Source organism: Ochotona princeps, chromosome 23, assembly GCF_030435755.1.
Source record: "Ochotona princeps isolate mOchPri1 chromosome 23, mOchPri1.hap1, whole genome shotgun sequence".
NCBI lineage: Eukaryota > Metazoa > Chordata > Mammalia > Lagomorpha > Ochotonidae > Ochotona > Ochotona princeps.
Window position 1 is genome coordinate 22,896,458 of NC_080854.1, and position 17,244 is coordinate 22,913,701.

General features: G+C 42.5%; 1 protein-coding gene and 1 long non-coding RNA gene across 2 annotated transcripts in view; one reads left to right on the forward strand and one right to left on the reverse strand.

Annotated features, from left to right (window-relative positions):
• The first annotated feature begins 628 nt into the window (after nt 1–628).
• The window catches only part of AGXT2 (alanine--glyoxylate aminotransferase 2), a 31,158-nt gene continuing 14,542 nt past the window's right edge, over nt 629–17,244 (forward strand). The window contains exons 1-8 of the mRNA XM_004583768.3: nt 629–813; nt 2,412–2,414; nt 5,592–5,677; nt 6,609–6,793; nt 9,222–9,345; nt 10,579–10,673; nt 12,418–12,511; nt 13,124–13,217. Coding sequence (XP_004583825.2) covers nt 726–813; nt 2,412–2,414; nt 5,592–5,677; nt 6,609–6,793; nt 9,222–9,345; nt 10,579–10,673; nt 12,418–12,511; nt 13,124–13,217 — 769 coding nt within the window. The 5' untranslated portion in view covers nt 629–725. The remainder of the gene's footprint in view (nt 814–2,411; nt 2,415–5,591; nt 5,678–6,608; nt 6,794–9,221; nt 9,346–10,578; nt 10,674–12,417; nt 12,512–13,123; nt 13,218–17,244) is intronic.
• On the reverse strand, nt 4,102–6,826 carry LOC131483095 (uncharacterized). Its single transcript, XR_009247511.1, has 4 exons — nt 6,744–6,826; nt 6,434–6,558; nt 5,559–5,663; nt 4,102–4,824 (listed from the first exon to the last, which is right to left on the reverse strand). It is a non-coding gene; the product is annotated as an uncharacterized LOC131483095 (long non-coding RNA).

Below are 17,244 nucleotides of genomic sequence, written 5' to 3' on the forward strand. Positions count from 1 at the left end.
GATAACTCATAGTAACCTGAAAGGATCTTAAAAACATGGCTCTGAGAACACAAAGACCTCTATTGCATGTGTTTGCATAAATAAAAAAACGCAAACACCCCAAGCAATACACATTGCAAAAGAACACATGATGACAAAAGGTGTATATTAAAAACATGAAACAGGTGTTTGTGGGCATTGGCGTTAGAGTGAGTCACGAATGAAAATAGAATTTAAGGTGCTAAAAATTCAAATTTGATAAAACATACTTACTTCTGTGTTCTCAAGTCCCTTGCCTCATTTTAGCACTTAGGGGGATCCAAAGCTGTGCAAAGCCTTCCCTTGTTATACAATACCCTCTTCGTTTTCCCCTTGGAATACTCATCCCTTTCCCATTATTTGGTCTGCTCTCCCAAGGTCTTTTCCCCTCTCGTCTCCTCCCCTTCCCCCTCCTGTCCTTCCCTCTTCTCTCCTCTCCTCTCTTTTCCTCCCCTCTTGCTTCCCCTTCCCTCTCCTTTTCTCTCGCCCCTTTTCTCTTCTCTCCCCTCTCCCTTTCTTCCTCTCCCCCTTTAAAGCTCTGCTGCAATCAGAGGCTGGCTCCGGTCTAAGTTCAAGGCTGTTAGCAGTCACAGAGACAGACTTTCCCTTTTAGAGCCTACTCTGCTTACACATCTTAGCAGGTCAGTGAGCGGTGGGAGCCCATCCTCCAACCCGCTTGTAGGAAGATTCACTGCCTTCAAGGGGACATGACTCTCTACTGGAGACATCTGCCAAGGACCTGGTGCTTGAACACCTCCGCTCCCAGGATCACCAAGGCCTGCCCTGCCTTGAACCGTAAGTGGGAACTAGGGGGACATGAGTCAGCAGAGGGTTGGCGGGGGGCGGGGGAGGGCCTGAGTTCTGGAGCTTCAGGCCAGGATAGGGTCTTCAAGACAGAGAATACAACACAACAGTCAGTTCTCAACCCATCTGCTCCAGTCCTTCCTTATCAAAACCAGGAGTTTTGTAATATTCCCTTTTGAAACTCATGGATAATGAAACCTGACTACACACAATTTTGAAAGAAAATTTATATGACATTTCAGTGGAAATTATAGAGAAGTCAAAGGAAAGCAACTCCAAATAAAGTATGAAATTCAGGAGAATCAAGATGATGGAATACGTACGGACACATATAAATAGACAGAGAAACATTAGCCAGTATGAAGCTATAAAAGGCACATTCTAGGACACAGAGAAAGACAGAACAACAGCAGAGGGGCACCTGGAGACTGACAGGCACAGGAAAACAGCAGACACAAAGGTGTGGTGTTGCAATGACTGATAGATACCCCAGCAGCATTCAGTGAGCAGTAATCTGAACTGCACCTGCAACCGGAACTCTACCAGCAACAGGGTGGGAAGGGGCATTCGCCAGGAGCTCAAGACGAAGAAATGCTTGCCCTGCTTGTCTCTTTAATTTGACCAGGAGCACAGACAGAGCGGCAGGTCCCAGAGGGGTGGTGTGAGAACAGGATGGATTTCACAGCCCAGCTTGCCCCCTAGCGCCCAACTGGAGGCCATTTTGTATAGTGAGGCAAAGAGTATGGGACAGGACTGTGCCAGCACTGAGCTGGGAGTGAACTCATTTCTGGCTCAGTGGACTGCAAACAATGTGGCATTCTACAGGTTCCACCCAAGATAGGTACGAGTAGCCCTCAGACCTGATGGCCAGCAGATCAAAAACTCTAGTAGTGGCACATCAGGTGCCATTTTGTACAATGTGGAAAAAGTTTAAGACTGGAGGGACAACAGAGAGCTGCACATGTGCTGAGCTGGAAGTGAACTCATAGAGCTCAATACATTGCTGCTGCAGAACTGACTGCATGTGCCAAGGACCTGGAAGGGTGATTTCAGAGAAGGCCCATTCCCAAATGTTTCAAAAGGGAGACCCTCAGGGGAGCTCTTGCTCGGGACAATAACCAATGGCCTCTGAGCAAAGGGGCACAGTTAGTGAAAGGACGCAGAGGCATGATGGGGGTGAAAATGACCAGCTGGAGGGTGAGGACCTGGGACATGAGGAGACAGTCACTTCTCATAGAACAGCCTGAAAATGACTTTATGGTTGGGGGCAGGCACCTGGCATGAGTGATCCTTGGCTTGGAGCACAGAAAACTGGGCAGACGTGATTCCCACGGAGGAACTGGAGGTCATGATAGGACAAGTACCCTTCTGCACCTTCCTGCCAACATGGGGCACCTTATGCAGGAAGCATTATGGCAGGGGATCCCAAGAGAACAGTGTGTCCCCACCCACAACAGGCAAAGATAGACAAATGAGTATTAAGCTGCAGTTCGATAGAAGGAAATTCTGCTGCTTTCACAGAAGAAAGATCACAGATAGCAATGACATCCCATACAGAAGAGAATTTTTAATGATTTCACCATATAGAGTTGGTAAATATTGGAGGTGATAGATAAATTCACCCTAATTTTTTTTAATTTTTATTTTTGAAATTTATCATATAATTCTGTATAGTCTGGGAATCCCCTCTCCCCAGTTTCCACATACCCCCCGATTGATTTTTTCCCATAATGTCACAACTCTTCATAAAGAGGTCCAATTCCATCAGTCTGCTTTTTAAGTCTGACTTTGTCTGTACCAGCAGTGTGAGGGCACACTAAAAAAGTTCACCCTGATTTGAACATTTTACAATGCATACACACATCAAGACATCACATGGTACTCCACAAATACATACAATTTTTGTGTGTCATATTAAAAAAAGAAAAAAATTTTTTCACCTCAACCAACTGCTGCCCCACACATCTCCAGAAACCAACAAAATTGAAGCTGACCCCTACAGGAAAGGGCAACACAAAACTCTCAAGGCTCAAACCTCCGCGGCTCCTTGTTTAGCTAGACACTGCCTGAGCTCCAAAGCAACTAGGTCACAAAACCTTCCTTTGCCAACTCAGTAGTTCTCATGTGTAACCAATGAGATATCAAATGGGCAAGATGCTATAAAGAAATTGACATAATTTACATTTTTAACAAACTGCACTGGACTCATTGAGTATTTTCCAGTATTCCACAGCCTTTTTAATTGCACAAGGTAAGGAAATTCTTGATCAATGCTCCCCCTGGATTGAAAGCTGTCTACAGATACTAGAAAAGTACCATCACAAAAAAAGAATTCCCCTTAACATTTCCAAACACATGGAAAAATTGCTCTCTCACGTTTATCGTGCCCAGAAGTGTTTCCCTTTTTGACAGTGGGATTTAGGGGAAAGAAAACATAGGGAAAGTCACTTAACTATCTCCTATGGAACCGTGTGAGAAACAACTAGCTCAGAAATAATATCCAACTGCCCACTTGGTGTTCATCGCACAAAAGTGGTGCTGTTCTCCAAATTGAATTCCCTTCTGAAATGTCTCAAGTTTTCCATGTGAATTGAAGTAAAAATGTGTGGATTAAATGAAAATCATTAGCTGTCACCTGTGTTTGACCTAAAAAGGTAATAGCAAATCAGATAAAATATATGCCAAAGGAACCACAAAACGCCTGCAGAAGCTTACCTGGCATTCAGTTTTATCAAACTAGATCTCTTTCCTTTTGTCCCACTCCATTTTGTCGCTTTCTTCTTCCCCTAATGAACACACAGTCCCTTTGCATACACACACACATGCACACACACACTCACACACACAGATACGCACTTTCAGGAATCCAAACAAAAGCTTTGTGAACCCTCAATGTTCACATCATCTGCAAAGCAAATCGTTTTCAGTAGAGAATGCCTGTAATCATATAAATGTTTTAATTTTAATTTTTTCTGGAAAATAATACCAAAGTGCTTTTATTAATTTTTATCCCCCAATTATCACTATTATTACACATATTTTTACTTTGAGTTGGTGATTAAGTGCACTGTTATGATGCCAAGAGATTTTCAAGATATTACCTAGACTTAACTTTGCTATTTATTTTTCCTACTGTCTTGCTTGCTGTTTGTCTCCCTTCCATCCTCTCCTGCTTCCCCCCTCCTTCCTTCTTTCGCCCAAGACTACATGTACTTCATTTGGAATCCTCCCTCCACCATCATATGCTTATAATTTTGGTGAATAAAAGAATGAGCTTGCCTGGACTATTGACAGCTCTGGCTTCTTCTCATAGTTCTTCGTTCCATTTCTCTCCAGCCTGCTTGCGTAATCCCGTAACCTTGGAGGAAGAGTTCTTAAAGCCTACTCAGTGGACAACTCCAATTTTGCAGATAAGAAAATGAGGCTGACGGAGTAAAGTATTTTTAATTCTTAGAAACACCCAGAATATTTTTTTTTTCTCCATCTTGGGAAAGTAACTAATGCAGAGAGACAGAATGAAAAGCTTTTTAAGAGGTGAAATTCTCAGAAAAATAAGCTGTAATTTTTTTCTCTTTTCTATGCCTTGCATAGCCAAAAGACACTTGCTTTTAAAGTAAGAGTGAATTAATAGCATTAGTGACTATTTAGAGGAAAAAATGAATGGGATCTCTTTGAAAAATATATATATATATATATTCAGAGCTGTTACTTCTCAGTTTCATTTAAAAATGCACTTGTTCACTGTGTTTCTCAGGACTGTGACATAAAATCCATAAAAACACCAACGTTTCATCCATGCATTCAAATTCTTCAGGCAGCATACAGGCACCATTTCCTCAGCTCTCTCCACCTGTAGAATTATCTGAATTTTGGCCTTGACTCTCCAAAATTAGGAACATTCTTCTTCAATGGTACTTGTCAGATCTCTAGATGCCTCTTCCTGTTGGGTTTTTCTCTGGTTCCATTATCACATCTCCGTGCCATACATTGACAAGATCCAGGCTAGTAGGGTGGAGAACATGACCAACAAATGAGCAAAACAGATTACTATGTGAGGCGTTAGAAACTTGGAGTTCCATTCTTTATTCTTTAGCTAACTAGCTTGGTGATGTTAAAACTGACCGTTTTCATTTCATCTCTGTAATGGGTATTTTGGCCCCCTAACCCTCACCAAAACCAAAGGTCTCCTTTTATCTCCAATTAAATACTTAGTGATTCCTTGACTCAGTTTCTCTCTCTTGTTATGGTCATATATAACCAGCCTTTATTTTGGAAATTTTGTCTTCCAGATATATTCATACGTTACTTGTTAACACAGCACTCTGCCCAACCTCTAACCCTCTTCATGCCCTACCAGAATGCTCAATAGCCATTAACCCACATTTATTATGAACCAACTGGGATTCAGGCATTAGAGGTCTCAGAGTCTAGAAAACTCCTCTCATGAACAAACAGAAGGGATTTCAGCCACACACTCCATTGGCAGTCCTGTCAACTGGAGAAAGACTCATAATCCCTGAGTGAGGGCTATCCTAAAATGAGCTTCCCACATTTGTGAAGAACCGCAATGTGAAATATCATGGCTCCCCAACACCTGCCACATCTTTCCAGACTAAATTCAAGAACAATTTTTTTACCCTCCAGCAAATTTGTTATTGAGTTAGCTGCACCTCAGTTTTCAAATCCAAACTAAATCTTGATTGAAAATGATTTTTCCAAATCAGAAATAAAAGTACCTAAGGGATTGTAATTCACTTCACTTTCAATAGGTGCTTCCTGGGCATCCATAGCCAAGCTAGATCTTCACACAAAACCTGAAATGCCTCCATGTGACTTCTCACCTGAAAGATACCAGGTAAGATTTAGGGCTTCTACGAAACCCAAGGAGGTGATTCTCCATGCAGCATCTCAGTTGTTCCCCCAAGAAAGACCCACACAGGCCCTTGCTTTAAACTAAACTATCCCATCTCAGCTATTCTATCCTCCAAACTCCTGGGAGCATCAGAAACACTGCTACTCCGTTTGAGTCTGGTATATTGATTGGTGTGCATGGGGGTGAGACAAAGATAAACAGTACCTGAGAGAGACTATACAGGACAACACAAGTATGCAGGTAGACATGTGCATGTCACAAATGTGAAGGAGCATGTTGCTTTTAAAAAGCATTGCTCCCATGTTGGCTAACTGATGCAACAATGCATAATCTGAAGGATCAGAGTCTTCCACCAGAAGCTATAAAATTCTCTTTTTGTTTTCACACTTACATAAATTGGGCAGGCGCGCTCTCTCTCTCTCTCTCTCTCTCTCTCTCTCTCTCTCTCTCTCTCTCTCTCTCTCTCCCTTTTCTTCTCCCTCTCCCCCTCTCCCTCCTTCACTCCCTCTCACTCCTCTCCTCCTTTCCTCCCTCTCCCTCCCCCTCTCCTTATTCTCCCTCTATGCCCTTATCAAATAAATAGAAATACAAATGCTATGGCAATGAAAATGGTACTGATTGGAACATTCACTTTCAAAGCTCATTTTCCCCATAACCAAAATCAACTCAAAGCCAATTGAGAAGCAGAAATCTGTTTCTTCATATTCAACCCAGGAACAGATTAAAAGGCTGCAATACTTCCTTCCTTAGGAAAAAGGGTCGTAGTTTCCTGCCAGATGGCCATTGCGGACTTCTATTGTGTCATAGCCCACTTCCCAGCTCACCTGAGAGATTCAGCAGTAGAATATGGACTGCTGTTGATCCTGAAAGGAATATGGGGAAAAGGAAATGAGATTCTCATCTCTCTCTGCAGTCCCTTGCCTACAACCGTGTTCTGGAGATCCACAAGCAACATCTCTCTCCTGTGGGGACGGCGTATTTCCGGAAGCCCCTGCTGCTCCATCAAGGGCACATGGAGTGGCTATTTGATGTTGAGGGAAACAGATACCTTGACTTCTTTTCTGGAATTGTCACTGTCAGTGTTGGTCACTGCCATCCGTGAGTATCCTTAAAATCCAAGGATCTTCATCCTGGACATATGGGAATTCATCATGTTGGTGAATTACAACCCTTGCTTTGCCTCTTGTCATTAAAAATATCTATCAAACAAGAAAAGCTTTGGACCTAGTGCACAAGAAACTGATTGGTATGCCTTCATCCCACAGTGGAGTAGCTGGGTTTGATATCCTATGTCAGCTCCTGACTCCAACTTCCTACTGACACCCAATGGCTTGAGAAATTGGGTTTCTGTGGCTTGTATAGGACACCTAGATTGAATTGCTGGCTGCTGCTAGTTTGGGCGTGGCCCAGCCCTGCACAGCCTAGGTATTTGAGAAGTGACTGGGATATAAAGCAGTTAATGGGAGGTCTCTTCCTCATTGTCCGTCTATCTGGTTCTTTTTTTAATGAATCCATTAATTTAAAAATACATCTATTAAAGATTGCAACTGGCAGACTTCCACATACTTTCCACATCCTTTCTTGGATTAAAAAATGTTAAGTGCTTTATCCATTTCTAAGTTTTTGACAAGATCGTATCATTCTTGAGGTACATGCAATATGAAACTACCATGAGATTGGGGTGTTTCTGTGTGTGTTAATGACTAAGATAAATGTTCCAAAGAAAGAATGTACTGAAGGAAAGACTCTCAAAGAAGTGTCTGTACAGATGTGTATGGAAAGGAATGACAAGAGATGAGAAATAACGTCTGGCTTGAAAATGTTCTTCATAGACACCAAAATGGATGAGGGAAGCCAGGATGATATAAGACAAATATAATCCTCACTAGAAATTTACTTGTCAATGTATTGACCAATGAATCTCCTTTTTTCTCAGTATTTCTCATCATATACTCACCTCATCTTCCCACCCGTGCTCATGGAGTTACTACACTTTCAGCAAGCTTACCCAATTCTTGGTCTCTCACCAAGATGCAGTAAATTTAACAAGCTCAGGGTGCCTATGTAGATGCCCCATATTTTCCACTGCCAATAGGACACCTCCCGTCCCTTGATAGTCCAGCCTCCACTCAAACTCAACATTTCCAAGACTGAATCCATTATCTCCACAAAACTGTTTCTATGAAGACACTCACTGAATCATGGAGCACATGGAAACCACCTACCCTGGAAGAAGCCTCTGTAAAGGAGCAGAACTAGATAGCTAGCTGCTTTTTCTAGAATAATCCTGGGATTTCCAGCATTCTAGGCAAGAATTTTAGAGTCCTCTCTGGCTCCACTCTGGTTTTCATTTCCCATAGCAAATCTAACAGCAGGGTGCAGTTGTCCCTGCACTGAAACACCTATTCCACTAGCCCCTCTCTAATTCCCAGCACCACTGACATTCCAGGACTCTTACTCCCACACCTGCATGTCCACCTTGCCCACATACCTTACCATAATACTAGTCTTCCCCTTCCATCCCAGCATTTAGTTGCTTTCAGCTTTTTTTTTTTCGCTAAAACAAAGTTTTGCCAAGTATCTCTTTTATTCTATAATTTACTGAATCTCCACAATTTTCCAAAGTAAATTTCATGAAGCACCCATTATAGGAGAGGTTCCATGGAAAAAACATTGCCATGGAAAAACAAATTTGTGAACACTTCATATCTCCTCTCTAGATAGAATTTACTAGCCTATTTAAAATACTAATAGTCCTGCAGTCAAAAAAAATCTGTTTGATCTGTTATTTCTCAAAACTGTTCAACCTCTGAATTTATTTGTATGCATGCATGAGGCAGATATTAATAATAAACAAAACTAGTATGAAACAAACCATGACAATTTCTGTCATTTCAGTCAAGTTCATTTAGCCTGCCTTTGCAACGTCTCCCTGGTCAGATCAGACATGTCCATCCACCCTTGGTTCCTACTATCCTTCACTGGGAACATTCTGATCCTGTAAAGTTGACTTGGTCTTTCAAATAATGAGGTTTCACAGATATGAGATGTTCTGCTCTGACAAGTGCTCAAAACCAAATATTTGCCGTCTCTTGGGATGGAAAAGCAGTTCATCCTGTGTGCATGTGCTTAATGAATTCACAGTTCTTCAGAAAAATAGCATGGGAAGCACACATAGGCTTATATTAGCCATTTGTTTTTTTTCAAACTGCTCTGAGGCTGGTCAATAAGAAGGCAGAGCTAGAAAGCCTAGGCCCAAGCTCCTCCTCCACTAGACCTGCTCTAAAATTCCTAGTTCTCATTGAGTCTGCCTTTGAACCTTTGCTGTGTGAGGAACTCACTGTCATTTGAAGCCACAAATCCCCTTGTCAGACACATGTAGTCCAGGACTTCTGTCTCGGCTGTGGATAAGATCTGCTTCCTGATACTGTGAGAAAAAGCCGTATGTCTGGGTTCTGTGGCCGGCGTGTGTGTTAAAGGGGCATGCCCACTGGCAGTTGGTGTAATTGTTCTCTTGTTTACCCAGGAAGGTAACGGCAGTGGCACAAGCACAGCTGAGCCGCTTGTGGCACACAAGCAGCGTCTTCTTCCACACCCCAATGCATGAGTATGCAGAGAAGCTTTCAGCACTTCTTCCTGAGCCTCTGAAGGTAAAACACTCCCAGCTCCAAGGGACAGGGGTCTCATGAGCCCAGGGAAGTCACCCTGGGAACCAAGAGAATGAGCAGGGAATTTTAGCCATGCCACAAACACCTGTAACAGTGATTCGATAGCCTTATCTGGAAGCAATGCAGCAGCAGAAAGGAATTCATAAGCAAATCAATTTCTGAGCCTCATCTTTTCTTGATTTCTAACATATCCTGGCAGAAATCAATTTCCAGAAGCCCTCATCCTCCTGACAGCCTCAAGACTTCTGTGTGGCTTTACTCCAACAGCCCTTCTTCCAACATTATTTGTATTTCTGCTTTTACAAACAGTGGAACCAACTCTTATAAATGCCATTCATTCAGTTTATTTGACCGAAAAATGTATTTCAGTATTTTTGATAAGTGAGATATTCTACATCTAAAAGACTGAACCGTTCAACAGAACTGAGATGTTAACATAATGGCCTAGATTTGCACAGAGCCATTAAATGAATTCATATTTGTGAAGCAATTAGAATACTCAGTGTTTGATTTTTTTTTAGTTTATACATAAATGCATCTTTTAATTCCATCTCTCCACACACCTTTTAAAGTACCATTGTATTATCTGTACCATCTAGATGCTCTGCTTAGCATATTATCTAGAACAGATGAAGAAAATTGGAAGGGCTGAAGCCTAAATTCAGCCTTAGGTGTTCATGGGTCACCGACACAGGCCTCCCAGAGCTCAATTCAGAGGACCCAGTTCTCTTCAGTTTTCCCTATTCCTCTGCCCAAGCCTGGTCTTTATATTTTTCCTTGGGTGGTTGATTTTTCAGGACAACACTATTGGCAGAGCCAAGAAGCCTGCCTCGTCACAAGCCTGCAGGATTAGGTAGGGTGAGATAGGTTCAGAAGCAGAGCCTCAGTCTTCAGGTCAAGCTGATCACTTACCCATTTTATGATGCTCAACTAATCTCACCATCTGAACATTTTGCAAATTACCAAATAAAGCCAGTGCTTGGCAACTGAGACAGCATCTTCATCACTTTTTTTTCATACCTTGAACTTGGCCACTACTCAGTGCAGGACTGTGGAATTAACAGTTTAATGACGACACTGACAAATAACCCAAACTTCTCCGAAGAGCGTTCTCCTCAATCTTGACAGACAAGAGAATAGTCATTGTCAATGTAGAATTACCTGAATAATAAGGAACTCCACTGAAGCGCAGGGCCATGTGTCTTTTTCCTCTAGGTCATCTTCTTGGTGAACAGTGGTTCTGAAGCCAACGACCTGGCCATGTTGATGGCCAGAGCGCACACACAAAACACAGATATCATTACTTTCAGGTAATATTACACTGGAATATTCACCTTTGGTAACTTTGACTAATCCCATACCAAATATGTGTCTTTAAATGACAGCACAAAGGAAGAGAATGATTTCCCGTGGTCATTTTTCTAAGTTTTATTTTGAAAGCAGTTAAATGAATGTGATAGCTGGATAACACCATCAACATTGGTGTGTGTCACAGGAAGCCTGGAGCTTTAATAAAGCCATAGATTCATCCAATGAATGGAAGATGAAGGCTACAGGATAGCCTTTTGATTATGTGTGGACTGCAACATAGACCAACCGGTAAATGAATGCCTTATACCCATAGAGGCTCTAAGTTCTATACTGCACCCATACTAATTTCTGTATGTAATAGAAAGTCACATACTTATTTCATTATGCCAGTTGCCTGTGTTTTTCACCTTTTATTTTAAGTTCCTAGGTTGCATTATCTAACACTGTATATGTCTTCTCTGACATGTGAGAAGCAGTGATTTCATGTTACAATTGACCCTCACCATTCATGGATTGTACGCCCTTTAGTTCATATTCAACCAGCCAATTGTCAATCAGATACATTCAGGGGGGAAAAAAGTGCATCTGCCCTAAATATGTTCTTTTTAATCAAAGCAATAAGGAATAAATTGATAGATGCTTTACCTAGTGAGCATTCCACAATGGATATGTTTGGGTAATCACTGACCTATTTGAATCAGCAATGGTACTTGTTGTGGTTTGAATTTGTGAGGCTCCTGAACTCATGCAGGACTTTAGCTCTCAGAATCATAAGTTAAAAATACTAGTTTAATCCAGTTGTGGTATTAAGAAGGTGAGTCTGGTAGAAAGTCCTTGAACCACTGAGTGCATTCCCTCAGCAAGCAGTCCCAGGAAGGCTGGCTTCACAGCCATGTTGGGTCCCGTCACTCTCTCTGCTCTTGGCTACTCTCTCCTTGCTTGCCATTCCCATTTGCTGCCCTCGCCAGAGGACAAACCAATGGAATCATCAAACTTGGACTTGAACCTCCAGAGCTATGAGTCAAAATAAGCCTTCTGACTTACAAAGTATATAATGACAAAAGAACTAACACTGTACTACCGAGATTCCACATGTGTGGATTTTTATATGATCACTCTTTTCCACAGTCTTAATAATCCTATATCCTTACTTATGAGTGATTTTTATCTGAGAAATTTCCAAAATTAATTGACCAGAAACAGATAAATTTATACTAAATATTACTACTCGTGTTCCAAAGAAACAAAACCCATATTTGTTAAGGGACAAGTAAGGTGACTTTTAGGTACTTAAAAAGAAATTCCCAAAGATGATAGAAATCACATCACATTCCCAAAGATGTTGAAGTGTCACAGGAGCAGATGTTTGGTTTCCCAAGGTAATTACTTGCACCTCTGAAGACTGGCTGTCCTTGAGCAATATAACTTCTGGCAGGTTGCTAAAAACCATTTCTCAGGATTTTAGAATAAGGGAGTTGAATAAGCTGCTAATGTCAGAATTCTTCAGCAGAGGACCTCCAAAATTCCTCTCATAATTTTAAAACGATGATAGAAAAAATAAAGGAGTACATTACCCTGACATGGAAGAGTTCTTAGAAATCATCAGAGTTGGAGTTTAGTGGTATTCAGTTTACTTCTCCTTAGTCTTTGTAGACCTTTTTCCCTATGTGCTATTCAGTGTTCCATAGGCCAGTGATCAAAGCAAATGGACTTCACCTCATCCCTCTGTTGTTCTCTCTGCAGAGGCGCCTACCATGGATGCAGTCCTTACACACTTGGCTTGACAAATGTAGGCAAATTCAAGACAAAACTGTCCAGCACCCTGGGCTGCCAATCAGTGAGTTTTGAGATTTGGCTTGTTTCTATGAAGATTGGTGATGTTACCGTTGTCAACTAACACAAAGCCTTCATTAGTCAGGGGCTTCCTATGAGTTCATTGACTTGAAGATCATGGGAGGGGGAAAGCTTTCTCTAAAAGACTTTCAGAATGAGTAATAATTAATGATAGAGCTTTTAAGTTAATTTTGTTCTTAAAATCAAGTAATCCAGGAGGCTCTGAGACCCTGAACATACAAAATTTCTCTGCCAATCATTACAACTCACCTGTTTTCACCTACTGGACCCACGTTTCCAGCATCAGAATCAGATACTTAATTATTCTGATTCTTTCAATCGCCCTTCTTCATCAAACCTTTAAGCAAGTTGTCTCCAGACTAACACTGAAATCAGTTTCCTTTGTGAAGAGCCCACATAACTTATTTCTAAGAGGAAAAACAAAGATCTGTTCAAAGCAGATTGGCTTTTCATCCTAAGGGAGAAGGGAGTGAAAAGGGGAGACTCTCAATATCACTTGAAGAAGTCCTCTTGCCTTGATGATGATCACATGCTTTCTCCAGTCGGATGGCTTCTCACTTGTGTTGTGCTAAGCTCTCTCTTTTGCCAATTGCAGACAATGTGCCCAGATGTTTTCCACGGCCCTTGGGGAGGAAGCCGCTGTCGAGATTCTCCGGTGCAGACAACTAGGAAATGCAGCTGTGCACCAGGTCCAAATGGGTATGGGGTGAGAGGGAGAACCGTTAGGGTGGAAGGTCAAAAGGGTTAAGGAACTGGAGAATGGCAGGACCACCCCTGAGTGGACAATCACATTTGAATAACTGGGAAAGAAGCAAAGCTAGAGAGTAACAAATAACCCCTCACTGAATCAGCACTTAGGGTGCCTACCTTTATTTTGCCCTCAAAGCATCTACCTAAAGCCATCTCACACTCTCAGAGCTAAGCTCAAACATAACCAACTTTTATGAGAATGCTCTGCTGACCCAATTAGCAATATCCCTGGTGTCAATTTTAAAGAAAGCCAATGCAGATGCAATCATGTACCAATTCCCAGTGGGAGATGGGAGGAGAAAAGAGTTCTTTGAAGAATCTCAGAAGTCCAATCAAGAAACTCTCCAGGGACTTCGAATGCTAGCCAAAATGAGAGCATCTGTCAAAGCACATGGCTGTTCCTGAAGGCTGCTGACATCTCTTGCAACACTTCTAATAGGCATTCTCACAAGGAGGACTTTTCTTCATCAAGTGGATATTCATTTGCGTTCTTTACCTATGCCTAACACAAGGGAGAGGTTGCATGGAAACATTGCGTGTTCTTAACTGGTCCGGAAGTCCTGCTTCCGATTCATCATCACAGTACAAGACCTTTTGAAGAGCTGTTCCTAAGTAGTTCTGGAGAAAAGCATGACATGCTCTGGCAGAAACATCTCCAATGGAAGAGTGTGAGTCACAGGATTGAGAGGGAGAATGCAAAATGAAAGTCTGAGAAGTTCAGCCTTGAAAGGAAGAAGTTCACCTTAGCATTCTGATGGGATAACGGAGGCAGGAAGATGAAAGGATAAGTGTTCGCATAAGACAAGATGTCCAAGTCACAGAATTTTAAACCGGAAGGAAGTGAAAGCTTCTTTTAGAATCTCTATGCTGAGATCAAGGAAACCCAGGTTCACACAGAGGCGACAGTGGAGCTGGGATATTAACATAGTTTTCAAATCTTAAAGCCAGGGCAACCGCTACCTCATCCACACTGGTGTGAACCCCAGGAAGAGCCGAAACTGACAAAGCATTCCTGTTCTTCTGCCCAATATGGCAGGATGCATGAAGTCAAGCGGAGCTGGGGTGGCTCCACTGCTTGCCTTCAGATTTCTCAGTCTGGAGAAAGACAGCAAGGCCCATCCCCAGCCCAGCCCAGCATTTCACGAGATCCGTCCTGGAGAGTCTTGTAAGCCAGAAATCGGGAGCAAGTGAAGCTATACATACATGTCTATAACATGTGGATGGCGTCAAGAACTAAACTCGGTTCAAGACACCCCACAGAACCCAGTCTGCAAAATCACCAACCCAGAATATAGCTGTTCACCTATTTCTCTTCCTACTTCCATCTCCTGCCCTCTCCCCTCTCTCTCTGACTTTGAGACCTCCTCTTTTTCCTTTGGCCAAACTGAAAATGCAAGAATCCTGTGGCCCTCTCTCTAGTGGCAGACCATTCTACATGTCTGAGCTGTTAGTAGTGGTATATTTGAAGGCAGCTGTTTTCTTAACTCAGATCTAGAGTCAAGACAGGCTAGCATCAAACTTTTAGCAGGATTGGAATACAAAAGGGAACCCCAGCCATTAGGCCTGGAGAAGTGTTTGGTCTTTGTTATAAAGCTAGGAAGTTTGTATTTGTTTACAGAGGCACTGAAACATGTCGAACACTTTTGAGCGCAGCTGGTTCCAGTTTTCAGTTCCTCTTGGGGGCCCTGTGCTGGGTACACACAGTTACCAAGCATAGCGGGGATCCTGGTCATTTCAAAATTCTGCCAGCACTCTCAGTGCAGTCGGGAGCCTGTTTTGTAAGCTTAATAGAAATGGTTTATAGAGTACCCTTCATTATGGACTCCTCATGACTGTTTAACTCCAGTGTCTGACTTTTAGCTGCAACCTGTGATGCCATTCGTCTCCTACCACCCACTGCCCCTGCCATGTCCCAAACCCGTACTGATGTGACTTTTCATTTAAAACTTTACCAAAAAAAAAGGCTGTTTTTTGTCGGATCTTTGCTCTGCTTAACCTTTTCTGTACCAAAGCAAAGATAAACTCTCCTCTGGCCACTCTACTACGCAGCAGAACAGCACCTCCACCCCCTTGATGTTGTCATGGAGACATCAGTGCACCAAGTCTCTTTGTCTCTGAGGTGGCATGACCTGCAGTTACAGCCGTGAGCCACTGAAGCAAGTGTAAAATTGAGTGGAAAGAGGAACACAGTAGATGACCTTTCTCCTTACTGAATGTGTGGGAAGATGAGGGAAAACATTATGAAATGTCTAGCACAGCTCCAAGCAAAACCTCTTCTTGGTTTGATTGCATCCAAATGTAAGCCATTAGGGCTGATTTTGATGTTCTCTTTTGTTCCTCTAGTTGCAAATAGGTTTGCTCTATTCCCAAAATGTATATTTTGAATGTATGTCTGGTCCATCATTTAGGGCTTTCTGAGATGATTTTCTCTTCATTTCTTTATGCAAATAGGACATCCCAATCTCTACAGGCATAGATTTATTTATTTAACACCTTCTTCTGGTCAAAAAAGCATAGTCTCCAAAAAAAGTACTTTCAGGGTTAGATATCCTTGCCAGTACTTGTTTTCTTACACTCTGATCTCCAACCTCCAACTAATCAAAGATATCAGCCATAACTGTCAATGGGCTTTCCCAAATCTGACATGTAGTTTTAAAAGCTTCTTGAGAGCCAGGTGGTGTGTTCCCCACTTTTTAATGAAGAACTAAGTGCGAAATAGATTTCTGCTTCTGTTTGGATGGTGATCGCGGAAGGTTTCTCTTCTTCACCTGTAGCTTCAGGAGACAGGCTTTGTCCTTAAGCATGGGAAGTGTGGGCTCCCTTAGATGTTTCCATCGCATCCCATGGCCCCCTGCAGGCCTTCTCTCCGTGGAGACAGTTTGGAGTTCAGAGACTGGGTGACTATTCCAGGCATGGATAAAGTTCCTGAGGGCATGTCATCTGTGGCTGCAGGTGGTTTGGGATCTCTGGTCACCAACACAGGATGCTTCCTCTCTCTTGTCTTTGCTGTCTTCCTCAGTGACAACTGCAGAAGGCTGCCTGAAGCCCTTGAGCCAGCTTTCTGGGTCATCTCCCTCACTGCCTCCAGATCCTGTCCCACTCACAGGATTTTACGCCTGCCTGCCTGGTGAGCCGCCCTCACCACCAGCAGAGTATTTTTATCAACTTTCAACAGAGTGGAAAAATAAACAAGGTGACCACTGAAGCCCTTGGGCTGGTTGGATGTTCTTCCTAGGAATACGACACCCTGAGTTATCTGCAGCTGAGAGCAACTGGGAATCCTGGGTAAAATCCAAACCGCGTGCTTTGTGAAAACCTAATACAAGAAAATAAGAATTCTCAGAAGCCCAAAGAAACCATTAGAACACCAAAGTTAGCTCTTGCCCTAAGGACATTTACCAAAACTGATCTTGAACTTCAGTTTGTGTGACCCCTGTGGGTTGCAAGGAGATGACAAAGTCCATGACCCAACCAAAGTAGGAACATCGTGGGAAAGTCTTTCCCAATACAAAGCTGGAGCTGCCATCTATGCGTCAATTACAAAGAACCATAAGCAACTCAGCCCACACGAGGATTCTGGTGTTGCATGGAGGAAGCAGGGAACTGACTCAGCAAAACTGCTGGAAATCTGAACTTCAGGCTGCCTGTCAGGAGGCTTTGCGATCTTAACAGTCACTACCTCTAGTTGTGATTTAGAGCAATCTGCCTGTAAGATCCCTGTGCACCCAGATGTTGCAAATGCTATCATGTTGCGGTGGAACTGCTGCCTTCTCGCCCTCAAAGAATTCTCATGAATGTAATCCAAGGAAAATACACTGTCAGTGCTCAAAATCTCTAACATGCAAGGAAACGAAATGAAACTCTGCAACCAATAAGAAACCCATAAGGATGTCACTTGCCAGGTTGTAAAATGAACACTGCTTAACTCTTTCAGAATCATCAGACTATAGAATAAAATATTTAGGA